Source organism: Bemisia tabaci, chromosome 2 (assembly GCF_918797505.1).
Source record: "Bemisia tabaci chromosome 2, PGI_BMITA_v3".
Lineage (NCBI taxonomy): Eukaryota > Metazoa > Arthropoda > Insecta > Hemiptera > Aleyrodidae > Bemisia > Bemisia tabaci.
In genome coordinates, this window is record NC_092794.1 from 36,585,639 (window position 1) to 36,600,823 (window position 15,185).

The 15,185-nt window shown below is 40.5% G+C and overlaps 1 protein-coding gene across 5 annotated transcripts in view; it reads right to left on the reverse strand.

The window, feature by feature from the left end:
• Window positions 1-383: 383 nt before the first annotated feature.
• LOC109043427 (splicing factor 1) overlaps window positions 384-15,185 on the reverse strand; it is a 138,801-nt gene continuing 123,999 nt past the window's right edge. For all 5 annotated transcript variants that reach the window (XM_072297254.1, XM_072297253.1, XM_072297256.1 and 2 more), the window contains exons 9-10: window positions 10,251-10,388; window positions 384-1,822 (exon numbers count right to left, since the gene is read on the reverse strand). In XM_072297254.1, coding sequence (XP_072153355.1) covers window positions 1,187-1,822; window positions 10,251-10,388 — 774 coding nt within the window. In that variant the 3' untranslated portion in view covers window positions 384-1,186. The remainder of the gene's footprint in view (window positions 1,823-10,250; window positions 10,389-15,185) is intronic.

The following is a 15,185-nucleotide window of genomic DNA, read 5'->3' on the forward strand; positions in this document are numbered from 1 at the left end:
AAAGTCAAAAATTCTCAACATTGGTCTATCCTATCCTGATATCTCCCGCTTCATTCTACCCTCTCTCCCTTCATTTTAATGGCAGCGCTTGTTTAAAATTTTTAGTGTACTGATCGACTCAACATCAAATCTCAACTTGAACCAGTGTGCTGATATTTGTTTAAAGATCTTAAGTTGAACTGATAACAGACTGATACAATGGCTACATCATTTGATGTTCATTCCCGTTCAATTATTCCAATGTGAACAGTCACAATACTGTGTCACATTCCCAGAAAGATGGTGGGATGCCATTAAGTACTTCTTGATATCACAATTTCTCATACGTATTGAGTCTTCAATTCATTAATGACTTGTTGATGACAAAAATCATTATAACAAAATTTCAAATTGATCAATAATTTATTACTGACAAAATTATGATAAACAAACAAAAACTTCACACAAAATTTGGGCTTGACGTTTAAACTTAGAACTGACGTAGAGGTCAAAATGTTTTTTTTAAACCACGGGTGCAAGGTTTTAGTTGTGACCATAATGAGCCAAAGGGACTCTTTAACATACATCCCTGATGAACATGCTTGAAGGTTCTTCTGCTCTTCTGACATGTTTATTTAAAAACAGAGCATTGGATGCCAGAAACCCGCACTTCCTGCACTTTTTGCCAAAATAGTGTACTTTAGACCACGATTAGACACAGAAGCGGGGAAAAAATTGCCGAAGACTCATCGCTTTCGATATGTATAGATCCCGAGAGAGTAAAAGATCCTAGAACTACAGGAATCCAGCTTGGGGCCCAAGAAAGCCACTCATCGACATCCCTCCCTAAAAAACCATTTCACAAACTTGGCAGGAAAATCCTGTTTAGTGCATCAACTGATTCATTTAAATTTTAGAGGCCTATAATTAATTTTTGGGGCCAATTTTATTACATTAGCATGAATATGACTTCAACCTCATTAGAAAACTGGCATGTTCCTATTAAAAAAGCGGGATCACACAAAGTTTTTAATAAACTTACTCCCTTTTGGTTTTTTCTTTAAACTTAAATACACAAATCCCAGATCTCATGTGCAGCATTAGACAGGATCAATATACATGCTGACTTACGCATTCCTGAAAACCATGCTTTATTGACAGCAAAGAATGCGACTGTCCTTAGCTCCGCTTTCTTCATTCCATTGTTTTAGGAAGGAGGTGGTGGTGGGGGTGCACTCAGTAGATTCGCAATAGGTGGAGGTGGCTGAACAGGTTGTGGGGGTGGAACCATGTAGCCTCCACCCTGGCTCCACATCATGGGCTGATTTTGCATTCGTGGAGGCTGTGGCTGTTGCCAAGGAGGAATATTAGGGCTATTACCAGGAGGCATGGGGGGCGGCTGATTCATGCCTCCAGGTGCCATCCAAGGCATCATGGGAGGTACATTTGTGTTTGGGGGTTGACCTCCTACTGGAGGTGGAGCAGGAGGCGGGGGTTGCATCAAAGGCGTTGGAGGCGGAGCCTGCCACGGCGGGGGAATGCTCAGCGGTTGCGATGGGATTGGGGGAGGAACACTCAAGTTAGGTGTAGCAGGAGCAGAGGTCGATGGGGGCTTTGGTGGGTTGCTAGTCCAAGGTGGTGGAGGAGGCAGAGAGCTTGTGATTAGCGGTCCAGGTGGCGGGGCAGATGTAGAAAGCGAGGGGGGTTGTGCAGGCAATAATGGACGTGGTGCCATCTGATGGTCAAATAGATTGGTCGATGCTCGGCGTAAACCATCGTTAGTGGAGTCTTTACTTCGATCTGGTGGAGGACCTTCTCCAAGTTCAGCCATTAAAGAGAGGTACTGAAAAATAAGGAGAGGAGGGAAAGAATTAGACTAAAAACATTAACGAAATTTCAAACTGAATTATGGTAATGTAAATTCAAAAGAAACAAATTGCCTTATGGACAAAAAGGTTGGACAAATAATAAATTTACACCATTAATGTATTCTTGTAGTCCGTTGATGACCTAAAAATGGCAAAAACCCTGCACTTTTTGATTGGAATATGCCGCTTTCAGGGCTCATTGGTGGTACCCTCAGGAATAATTCTGGAAGGGGCAACACTCTGAGACCCGCAACTGGAGCAAGATGGCGGCCGTTAAAGTTCGCCATTTTGGTTTTTTTCAAAGCACTGTCCTTCGGTTGCTATCGATCCGATTTTGATCAACTTTTTTTTAGAAGACAGGGAATTTCCAGGACAACAATTTTACTTCTCGTCCATTTTCCTGTTGGACTAGAATTTTTTTCTAAATTGGGAAAAACTGAAATTTTTCAAATTCTTGGAATTTTTAAGGTCAAATAACTTTTTCACAGGCGACAAAATGACCACTTTGTCTTCTCTGACGGAGAAGTAAAATTGTCTGACCTTTAATTTGATACCAAAAAATTTTTCTTGCGATAATAAATAAGCTCGTGAGAGCAATTTAAGTGTTGCGCGCTCCGCGCCGCGGGACCCGTTTCCACGTCCTAGACGGTTGTAGCGACCCTTCAATGCGCTGTATCTCGGTTGCTGTGCGATCGATTTTAATACAATTTTATTATAAGCACATGTATTCATGAAGAATCAGCTCTTTGGACAATTTTGGCTTCAACGTGATATTTTTCCAAAATTTTCGAGAAAAACGAAAATTTTTGAAAACTTTGTGGTCAGATAGTGCCTAACGGGCGACTAAATATGAGTGTTTCGTTATTAAAAGTAGACGTAGGCTTGATTTAGGTGTAATTTGATACCAAAACCAAATTCGTGCGATGAAAAACAAACCCACAAGAGCAAATTAAGTGAAACGCGGCAGTGCGCGTCACACGGTGCGTGATCTGTGTGGGGCCGTTGACGCTCTTCACTGCCGTGTAACTCGGTCGTTACTAGATCCGTTAAGATCATTTCTTCCTAAGAAGCTTGAAGAAACTGAAATCAAAGCATTGCCTTATTGGATGAATCTGGTAAAGTACATCTAAGTCGTTTAATTTGATACCAATATCATCCCTGCGTGACCAAAATTAGACCCGTGACAGCAATTTCATTTCACTCATAAAGATCATTGCATTACTATGGAATGTCACAGTGGAACAAAAAAATGACACAAATATCAGCAAGACGAAATAAGATGATTTTGAAGCACTGAATTCGAAAATGACCTCGATTTTTTCCCATCACCCTGAATTTTTCCGGAAAAGCCAATTTTTCCGGGAAATGTGCACGTTTTGGCATTTTTGATACTGTTACCACCGGCAAAATGTGAATGTTAAATTTTTCACAAGTACAAAATACGTCCCTTCTGCTGTACTTTGAGCTGCTGAGTTCAATAATACCATCTACAATTTTGCCCATCACCTATCAGTTTTCCAGAAGAGCCACTTCTTCGCGGAAAAACGCGTAAATGTAACGTATTTTTGTCATTCTTGGAATTTGCTTTTTCAATGCATTTTTCTGGACCCTTGGAAGTGTGATTTTCCTCTATTTCGAGCTTTCAAATCCGCATATAACCTCCAATTTGTTTTATCACCTTCCAGTTTTCCAGTAAAGCCAATTTTTCCGGGTCTAAATCTATGCAGAAGCTTCCCCAAACTCTTCTTGATTTGAAGATAAATTTTAAACATATCTCCACTATGTAATTCTTGCATATGTTTGAACTGCTGCACCCGAATATGATCTGAGATTTTTTTCTTTTGCACACCCATTCCCTGAAAAGTCAATTTCCATGGAAAGCTTTTTTGTTATTTTTTCGACGACTCTCCTGTTCTAAAGAGTACTACTTATATTTTCGTAACAAATAGGTCGAGGCCTTTCAATCACCTAGGATAATCTGCTTTACGTTTCCCACAAAACTGTATCATTACAGCATACCAAATAATAACTACAGAAGAATCAGGCTTCCAAGGGTACAGAAAAATGCATTGAAAAAACAAATTGCAAGAATGACAAAAATACGTCAAATTTACGCCTATTTCCACGAAATAGTGGCTCCTTTTGAAAACTGAGAGGTGATGGGCAAAATTGTAGAGGGTATTGATGAACTCAGCAGCTCAAAGTACATCGGAAGGGACATATTTTGTACTTGCAAAATAGGAGGAGTATCGTTTTGGGCCTTTTCCTACCCCACCTGGATTTTGTTGAAAGTTTTATATTTTCAAAGTACTAGTCTAAGCGCGCAGGACGGAAAGCAGCTCCGGGTTGTGAAGCCAGAGATGGAAGCTCATCCGAGCGCTTGAGTTAGCTGGACCAGGCGATGGTCGCCTGATGGGCGGGCAATCCGCGACAGTGGGCGCGGCGTCTTCAGGTTGTGCGCTTGAAGCGCGGTGAAGACCCCCAAGGGGTACCCCCAGGGCTTGCCTAAGCGAATCGCTCCGGCGGATATCGCTACGAGGCGCTTACAGGTTGCTTCGTGCAGTGCTGAAAGCTGCCAAGCACGGGAGCCACTGTGCAGTCAACAGCGTTGCGGCTGGACTGTGAAGCAGCAGGATGCAACCGGGAGCCCTGCGCTGTGTAGCTGAACAGCTAAGTGCCTTACAAGGCTTGGTCCAAGATGCGGATACCGCATCTGGTGGGATGGTGATGACCGGTTGTTTCTTCGTGAAGACCTGAGAAGGAACAACGTGAAAATCCGCGTAACGGAAGCCGCAATGCGGGGGTACACTTACCGAGGTGCTCAGTCTCAGTAGACGGAGTGTACGGTGATTCACAGTTTTCATGGGCCGCGCCGCTGGGATACCGTCTAAATCAGACGACGGGAAAGAGCGGCGGAACGTCTAAAGCTAGGTGCGTCAACGCGATCTAGCGGACAGTGGCGTCGCGACGCCGTGAGGTAGGGCGCGCAGGTCGCGGGGGAGTGCGGCCGCGAGAAGAGGAGTGCGGCGGCGGGGAAGGGAAGCGCGGGTCGCGGGGTAGAGAGCGACCGCGGCGCGTTGCCGGCCGGCGGTGACATCGGCGCTGGCTGCACCCATGTTCACGGCGTAAACATAGTCAAAGGTCAAGGTAGATTAACACAGGTATGGACAAGTTGAAAATCCGGCCTGCGATTGGCTCTCTACAGGCCCCTTGACGACCGCCATTTTAATGCTTTCATTATTGTGATTGGTTGGTGATTTATTGGTTATGTTTCTCCAATTACGTAATAATTCGTTATTTAAGTTTTGGAGACAATTTAATTGTTCCCGAGGATCTTATTACCTACCAGTTAATGCGTGATAGTGTTTTGATGTTTAAACGGAGCAATGCATTCAATGAAGTTGAGAATAGCGCGGTCAAACGGGCCCCTTAACCTACGTCACGAAATCATGTGACAGCTCATGGGAAATTTTCAACTTGTCCATACCTGTGTAAATCTACCTTGGTCGAAGGTAGACTCTATGCCAAATATTTTATCGAACAGAGCACATGCAAAGGCGCAGCAGCGCCTCAAACCCAAAATCCTGGAATCAAAAAATCGTTATTTTCGTTGACTTTTTCGACTATTTTCACTCTTTCAGCAGATGGTTCAAATGAATTTTTTTACGTGTTTTCCATTTCCGGCCTTTAAAAAGGCCTCCGATCAATTTAACGGGGCCTTACAGTCCATTGTTGCCATTTTTTGCCCATTTTTAGGGTTTTTTTCAATTTTACATACTTATAACTCAGTTTAAACCAAGAACCGTGTACGTTTCTGAAAAGTACGTAAAAAAATGAATAACACATGTACAGTGGACTTTTTTCTAGGTTGCCAAATTTTCGAAAAGAATTGTTCTAAAGAGCCAAAAATGGCAGAAATTCAATAAATTGCCATGCCTACGGTTCAAGAAAGTAGGATACAACATTTTTTATTGACGTACGTAACAGCTCTTACCGATATATACAACATATCAAAAAATTATAGTTGTACCTGGATTCCCACGATGTGAAAATTGACCGGGAAGTCGATTTTAGCGGCCGTTTTTTACTTGAGGGTAGCTCTCTTGAATGTTTTTCGACCTTAGTCATCCTCCGAAGGGGAGTAAAATCCGTATTTTTCTACGTACTTTTCATATCTGGCCATGAAAATGGCTTCCCATGAATTTTAAAAGGCCTAACGGTCCATTGTTGCCAATTTGTACAAATTTTTGGGGATTTTTCAAGTTCACATGTGTAAAACTTAATTTAATCCATTAACCGTGTACATTTTTGGAAAGAACGTATAAAAATACATACTTAATGTGATCTGTAACTTTTCTCTATGTTGCCAAATTTTCCAAGAAAAATCATCCTGAAGAGCCAAAAATGACAAAAATCGGATTAATCATCACGTCGAAGGTTCTAGGAAGTGAATTTTAAGTTTTCATTCACTACAAATAATGTATCCAATACGGAAAATTGCAATATGTCTCACCGAACATGTAATGGTTCGGATGGACGTGACATAACAGACCCTCATGGTGCTTTTAACTCATCCTTCACTCCATTTCACCACTTTATTCCTGTAACTTCGAGATAGTTCTTGGTTCTCAAGATGCCTGCAACAGGCCAAATACCAAACAACACAAACTGCGTGGGGAAAGTATCGTACAATCCACATGAATGTCATAATTCACTTCCTAGAACCTTTGACGTGATGATTAATGCAATTTTAGTCATTCTTGGCACTTCAGGACGATTTTTCTCGAAAATTTGGCAACATAGGGAAAAGTTACAGATCACATTATGTATGTATTCTTTTACGTTTTTTCCAAAAATGTACACAGTTCTTAGATTAATTAAGTTCTACACATGTTAACTTGAAAAAACCCCAAAAATTTGTACAAATTCGCAACAATGGACCGTTAGGCCTTCTAAAATTCATGGGAAGCCATTTTTATGGCCAGATATGAAAAGTACAGAGAAAAATACATATGTTACTCACCTTTGGAGGGTGACTAAGGTCGAAAAACATTCAAAAGAGTTACCTTCAAGTAAAAAACGGCCGCTAAAATCGACATCCCAGTCAATTTTCACATCGTGGGAATCCAGGTACAACTATAATTTTTTGATATGTTGTATATATCGGTGAGAGCTGTTACGTACGTCAATTAAAAATGTTGTATCCTACTTTCTTGAACCGTAGGCATGGCAATTTATTGAATTTCTGCCATTTTTGGCTCTTTAGAACAATTCTTTTCGAAAATTTGGCAACCTAGAAAAAAGTCCACTGTACATGTGTTATTCATTCTTTTACGTACTTTTCAGAAACGTACACGGTTCTTGGTTTAAACTGAGTTATAAGTATGTAAAATTGAAAAAAACCCTAAAAATGGGCAAAAAATGGCAACAATGGACTGTAAGGCCCCGATAAATTGATCGGAGGCCTTTTTAAAGGCCGGAAATGGAAAACACGTAAAAAAATTCATTTGAACCATCTGCTGAAAGAGTGAAAATAGTCGAAAAAGTCAACGAAAATAACGATTTTTCGATTCCAGGATTTTGGGTTTGAGGCGCTGCTGTGCCTTTGCATGTGCTCTGTTCGGTAAAATATTTGGCACAGAGTCTACCTTCGACTAGTACTTTGAAAATATTAAACTTTCAGCTAAATCCAGGTGGGGCTGGAAAAGGCCCGCAGCAATACTCCTCCTTTAACGTTCACATTTTGCCGGTGGTGACAGTATCAAAAATGCCAAAAAATGCACATGTCCCGGGAAAATTGGCTTTTCCGGAAAAAATCGAGGTCATTTCCGAATTAAGCGCCTCAGGATAAAAAAGGATCATCTTATCTCGTCTTGCGGATATTTGTGTCATTTTTTTTTTGTTCCACTTTGATATTCCATAGTAATGCAGTGAACTTTATGAGTGAAATGAAATTGCTGTCACAGGTTTAATTTTAGTTGCGCAGGGATAAGGTTGGTATCAAATTAAGCGACTTAGATGTACTATACCAGATCCGTCAAATGAGGCTTTGTTTTATTTTTACTCAAATTTTTTTTTTGAGTACCTACAGATGAACCAGGTTTGGGCTGTGGCGGAAAGATTTCATAGCAGTTTTGGGATTTTGTTAAATGAACGAAAGGGCTATGAAATCTCTCAAACCAAAGCTCTGATCGGGTTCCAGCGAAAAATGTAGCCGCTTCATTTATTCTTCTTTAATCCTCAATCGACATAATATTTTAGCAAGTTTTTTTTAATGCTAGCTCGCTTTTATTCATTTTTTTTTAAGCCTATCATTATTTCACTGTTTCTTTTTTACGACTAAACGATGCAGTTTGTTGCGCAGGGGCCCTGGCTTTGAAAGGGACGGTCAAATAATTTTTTTGAGGTGTTTTTTCGAGGGCGAGAGAGTGTCATGGAATGATGCCATATCACCTGCGGTTCTATGTCCACATTCCATGATGCTTCTATCTTCTCGAGTCCAAGGCTATTGTTTTCGCAAGTGAGAGTTCAGGCATGCATGTTGACATCTAGAGCATCTTCTTTGTAGCCCCGGTCATCTTACTGACATCTCCGACGTCATAGCTCGGTCAGACGTTACCAGATATATGAATGGATCTCAGCTAATGGGATAAAATATGGGAAAGATGTGTAACTGGTTGCTCAAACTTTCAATTATAATATTTTAACTCGATGTTTGGTTTTTTGCGTAGAAGCAGGTCACACCAACCACAAAAAAATTCCTCAGGAGTTTGGAATAACTCTAAACCTTTTTTTCAACGTACTAAACAGTGAAAATGTCAGTTTGGTGACGTGTAACTCGGGGGTAGTCAGAATATCAAATCGTTATAAAAATAAACTAGGACCTTTTGCGAGCTTTGTCTAATTTTTTTTTTAAGTCTCAAATGTATATTGCCTGATATAATATGCATTGAAACAGCAGAAAACTGTATTATTCAATTTAATTTGAGATTTGAAGCCTGTAACTCAATATTATGTCAGTTTGGTGACGCTATGCGTTTAAGTTTGTGGCCACTCAAGAGATAGCGCTTGTGTGCGGATTAAGGCATGACTGAGTGCATGACTTATTCAATGTCAATGTCAGTTTGGTGACGCTGTTTTCCATCAAAACTTTTGGAGGAATATGCAAGGAATATGTGAGCAAATATTTTTTTCATACATTCACAGGTGGCCTCTCGACCTATCCTCAATGATTCGTTTGATTTTGTTACTGTAAAATGGCAGGAAAAATTAATAACAGCAAAATGTCAGGTTTGGTGACATCACCAAACCTGACATGTCCAAAACAAACTGACATGTTAGGCTTGGGTAAGAAAAATAATCCTATAGATATTGCGATGCACATAATTAAATGCTACAGTATAGAGCTCTAAGATAACAGAAAAGTAGTCTTTAGCTTGATATGGCCAAATCACTTATCAAATTTTTTTCAGGACCATTTTCTCCCCTTAGCTGAAATCCACCCATATACTCTAGATATCCGCGGCGCGCGGTCGTATCATCGGGCCGCGATTAGAGGATCACTTTAGCCAAGGGTACCTAGTGTCTATCGTGTCATTATCGATTATATTGATCAGCTCTACCATTTGATTACGTGCGTTGGATATTTTCATCCCCCCCATTACAATATTACGTAGTATCCTTATGAGCAGGGGTTGGATGGAATGACTCCTCTAACGAAATGTTCATCTGTGCCATGGTATCGTTGTGGAGGCGGGAAGCTCGAAAAAACGCTAATTTCTTGTGCAAATTGTGAAGTAAGGAGTGCATTTCAGACTTGATCAATGCACTCATCATGATTATTGAGCCATTTTCTATAAGAAACAACTGTTATTTTTGTTCTAGCAAAAGTTTGCAACAGGCAAAAATCATTGTTCTACTTAAATTGAATCTTCAGCGATGCGTAATGAGTAATTAGTCCATGCAGAAAGTATCACTGCTGTATGTTGATTTTAGGTTTACGCCATCGGAGTCCGTACAGCTCTGTCTGTGAGTTGTTATGAAAATTAAAGGAATTTCTGTTAAAATGGAAGAGTCGAGTTATGGTACGTAATTGATTTCCTATTTTGATTTTTGTCTGTCTTGTGTTTCGTACCAGGTAGGCACCGATCTCAGCCTTTGATGAAGACCCCTTTGAAGATCTGGCAAGTTTGCCCCATCCATCAATAATAGATAAGGGGCAACTGATTTCACTGCATGCTCATGGGAGCATACAATGTTTCTGCTGTGATGAAAATTTCATGAATTTCTACTGATTCGTTCTCAACAATTTGTCTTCCACGCAATTTTTTGCGGAGGGTTATTAAAAAAAAAAAAAAAAAAAAAAAAAAAAAAAAAACACCATAGTATAGGGGCTATAATTACCTCTTCGTCTATTTTCTTCTTATCCTCAACTATGTCTGGAATGCCTCCCTTCTTTGCTCGACAATCTTTCGCTATGTGACCAGCACCTCCACAAGTTGTACACACAATATTGTTGGTGATGTTTGGTTTGTCTGGGCACTGAAAGAAAAAAAAATACATACATCACAAATCAAAACTTTTTAGGCTGCAAAGGCTTTTAAGCGAGGTTTAATTGAAGATATATATATATATATATATATATATATATATATATATATATATATATATGTCGCTTTTATAGCGCTCTTTGGCGCTGTGCGACGCCTAATCGCCACAAAGCTCGGTCTTCCCACAGGTCATCAGGGAGTTGACAATCTCTTATCTCATTTAACACCCCCTGTCGCCAACCTCTCACTGGGCGTCCCCTACGTCTCCTCCCAGGAGGAACCCAATCAAGCATCTTTTTTGGCAGCCTCTCTTCCGTCATCCTATTGACATGACCATACCAAACAAGTTGTTTGGTCATGACGTCGAACACGATGTCATTTTCGACTTCCATTATCTGACGCACTCTATCATTACGGACCCGATCTCTCCTAGAAATTCCTGCTGACCTTCTCCAGAAATCCATCTCCGTTGCTCTTAGCATATCCTGTGTCCGTTTCTTCAGCTGCCAAACTTCACATCCGTATGTTAATATACTTTTGACTACAGCGTTGTATATCCTCCTCTTGTTATCTTTGGAAATCCGCTGATCTCAGAGGATTCCATTTAACATCGCTATAGCCTTCCTTGCTAAGGTGTTCCTTTCCCTGATAGCTTGATCCGTCCTTCCATCCTGGGTCAACCGCACTCCCAAGTACTTAAAGTGCTCGCAGCCTTTGATCTGCTGCCCATCCTCCAACTCAATGCTTTGCTGATCACCGCCAAAAGTCATCTTCTCAGATTTGGATATGCTGACTTCCAGACCCCACTTCCGATACTCTTCTACTAACTTGCGCATCATGTATTCCGCGTCATCTTGATCTTGAGCAACCACCACCTGGTCATCAGCAAAGCACAGAGTAAACAGAGTTTCGAGATCACCCAAGGGGACACCCATACCAGAGCATTTCTTTTTCCATTCTTTTAGCACGCACTCGAGATAAATTTTAAATAATGTTGGCGACAAACAACATCCCTGTTTTAAACCCTTAGTCACATAAAATCCCGCTGACAACCCCCCATGGCACTTAATTTTGGTAAAACTCCCTTTATAAAATCACTAAAGTATCGTAAGTATACCTGGGTCCAGCCAACGCGAGGATTGAAATCCATCATCGATTATGTAATTGTAAAGCACACTACTAAATTGAAATTGCAGCAAGTTAGAGTGTGCAGGGGACTCTCTTGCGGCAGTGATCATCATTTCCTCCGAGCAGACATAGCGTTTCCCGTTAAAGGGATTAAAGATAAAGAGCCAATGCCTGAGCAGCAGCAGAGTCAGGGAAAGCAAAATCATGAAGTATGGTATAACATCGAAAGTTTGGAGCACCCTAGTGTCAAGGCTCTGTATCGGAAATGCTTAGATGAGAAGTTGGGGGATGGACTCTCGGGTACCACGGAAGAGCAATATCAGTTCATCAAAGATTGTATCCACTCTGCAGCGAAAGAAGCCCTAGGTGTTCACAAAACCAGTAATAAATACCAGCATCCTTACTGGTGGGATGAAGAAATTGGAGACGAGATAAATCTTAAGAGGCAAAAACATCTTATATTTCTGTCGTCTAAAAAGGCTGAAGATAAAGTTGCTTACAGGAAAGCTCAGTCTAAAGTTAGGAGCCTCATAACACGGAAGAAGAATGAAGCTTGGGAAAGCAACTGTTCTAGAATTAACACCTACTTAGGGGGGAGAAAAAGTGCTGAGAGCTGGAAGTTAATTAAAGGTTTACGCAGAGACATGAAGCGCGACATCGTTTCTCCGATATCACTTAAAAAACTGGAGGATCATTTTAAAGATCTTTTGACGGAAAGGCGCCCAGAGTTTCGAGACAACAGCACGGACAACGGAAGAATGAACAACTTGGAGATCCACACTTGTGACGTAATTAAAGCGGTTAAAGAGCTAATTAATGACAAAGCACCGGGTCCTGGTGGGATTCCTGTCGAGTTGGTCAAGTATGGGACTGCCAAGCTCTTTGAGTGCCTCAGAAAACTGATGCAACAATGCATCAGGGGTGACGAGGTACCAAGGGAGTGGAAGGAGTCTTGGATCAAGGCCATCTACAAGAAGAAGGGAAGGAAGGACGACTGTAACAACTACCGGGGGCTCTCAGTGACCGGGACAATAAGTAAAGTGTACGGGAAGATACTGAAAGCGAAGATCGAGGACGAATGGCAGGATCACGAAGCAGAGGAGCAGGCTGGTTTTAGAGCTGGCAGGTCTACGATAGATCACCTCTTTGTTATTGTTCAGGTCATTGAGAAGAAAATGGCCGTAGCTTAGGAACTGCATTTAATTTTTGTGGATCTCCAGGAGGCGTATGACAGCGTGCCGTTGGTGAAACTTTGGGAGGCCTTGGAAAAATCGAATTTTAACGGGGGGTTGATTGACGCTGTTAAGCGATTTTATAAAGGGAGTGAAGGTAAAAATTGAAGCGCTAAATGCAGAAAGACAACTTTTCCATTGTGGTATTTCAGAATCTCCTCAAGCAAGCCATCAGTTACGATAAACAAAATTCTGTGAAACTTTTACCAAATGCAAGTATTCTGTAATTTTATAATGTTCTAAAAAAAATTCCCGACAACGTCACATTAGTTTCTTCTATAAAATTTAAATCAGTCGCTTAGATGATTCTGCAACTCTGGAACTGATAAGTGTCTTACCTGCACCGCAACCACTATCTAAATTCATATAGACCTCCAAAATTTTTCTAGATGCCTCCACAATTTTTTGCAAAGGTGCCCTGCTGGGTTTTTGCAAGAATGCCATCACGTCTTATTGCTAGCTGAAACTTGTAGAAAGTCCTGGAATAACCAATGAGAAAATCTCACCAAATCGTGGATAAGCGTTATTTACTTGGCAAATTCAAATCAGATTAGTGCGTTACAGCAATTACTGGGCAGCATATACATTGAGCAGGTGCAAACCACCTGCTTCATGCGTTTTAAAATTTAAAGTACACACATTATGATGTACTATCACTAATATTGCATAAACTATGATTACTTACAATATGGTTGGCTACCGCCCCCTCATAGGAACAGCTTCCATGGTTGCCTTTGTTAACAAACTTAAAATGACAGCGGCTATCGCCACCCATAATTTTCTCATAACAGTAATTCTTAGATTATGAAATATTTACTTTTTAAATTTTAGAAAACGCATCAAGCAGGTGGTTTGCACCTGTTCAATGTATATGCTGCCCAGTAATTGCTGTAATGCACTAATCTGATTTGAATTTGCCGCGAAAATAATGCTAATCCACGATTTGGTGAGATTTTCTTATTGGTTATTTCAGGACTTTCTACGAGCTCTTTGGTATGAAATTTTCAGTATACTATTGTATGTAGATCAAATAGCTGATTAAAATATAGATAAACGTAAAATAAACTACTCATATATAAATTTTTTCGATTTTGAAGGTTCGAATTTTTTTCGTTTTTCGTCCCTCCTCTCCAGGCGATCATTGCTACGTCAATAAAAACCTGTTGAGGTGATTCTCCATTAAATTCTTCATCGACCATGCCTTGATTGACCTTGGGGAAACGATTCGTTCTTGAGTTGTAGCGATTTTTCTGCGCGTTCCCGGTTAAGCGCATATCGGCGGCGCGGCGCTTCATCCCGCGCGGGCGAGGCAGAGGTTGTTTCACCGTTAGGGCCTTATATTTATACTGTGGGCTGTAATTATCGATATTTTCTCCTCCCCCCACCCTTCCCGTCCAATGAATATTTTTTTATACTTCGTTTGATGGGGTGCACCAGATCAACCGTAGCAGGTCTATTTCTCGGTTGGTTTAGGTAGTAAGAAGTAGGGGAGGGAATCGACCCCAAGGAATCCGAATCGGGGTCCTCGATAGAAGTGTGATTTGATTGCATTCAAATTGGAAAGAACGAAAAATGCCACGTGAAATTGATCCCTAAGTATCTAAAATCGGACCACTTAACGCCCAAAAATGATCTCTTAAAGACGGGGACAGCGGTCCCCTCCATAATTTCCCTTTGGTCGAAAATTGACGTAGATTCTCTGGAAAAAGCTGACTTCCCAGGTAATCGACCCCATAGGAATCCGATTTTCATGATCACATTCTTGACTCTTCAACAAACATCTTAATATCATTCGGAACGTTCCCACGTTTTATATACTTATATTACTTTAAAATTCCGTGTGTTTGTAATGTAACACTATGCAGAAAAATGTATGGATAAGTCTGGTAATCGAAGGAGGATCCTACATCTACTTTCCTTGCCTCCATCTAAAACATACCGATCTCCTTATCTCATCAGTATTGTCAAAGGTAAGTAATTTTTTTTTATCATCTATGATTGATACTATCATTTTGGTGTCTTTAGTGATACATTGAAGGGTGGTATATCAAGAAATAACAACTGATTTCCTACATCCAGGTTTGAGCGTTGGACTGCCAGAGTGTGTTCTGAATTAATAAGTAACAATGTATACTGTTGCAGCTTTTAACATGATCCTGAGACACTAAACAATTGATTTATAAAAAAAAACTTACCTTCAAATATTGACTAAAAAGTAAAAACTCATGAAAACGGCTAAATATTGAGCTAACTTCCATGTTATCACTATGGCAGATGTAAACAATCGCTCATTGACTACAGTCTTCCTTAAAAATAGGGTTTATCCTGTCGGTTCTTCTTTATCTAATTTAAACGTCCAAGAAATCCATTTCTGAATTCCATTTTGGTCAAACAATCATCGATTGACTCGATATTTGCATTTAAAAAGC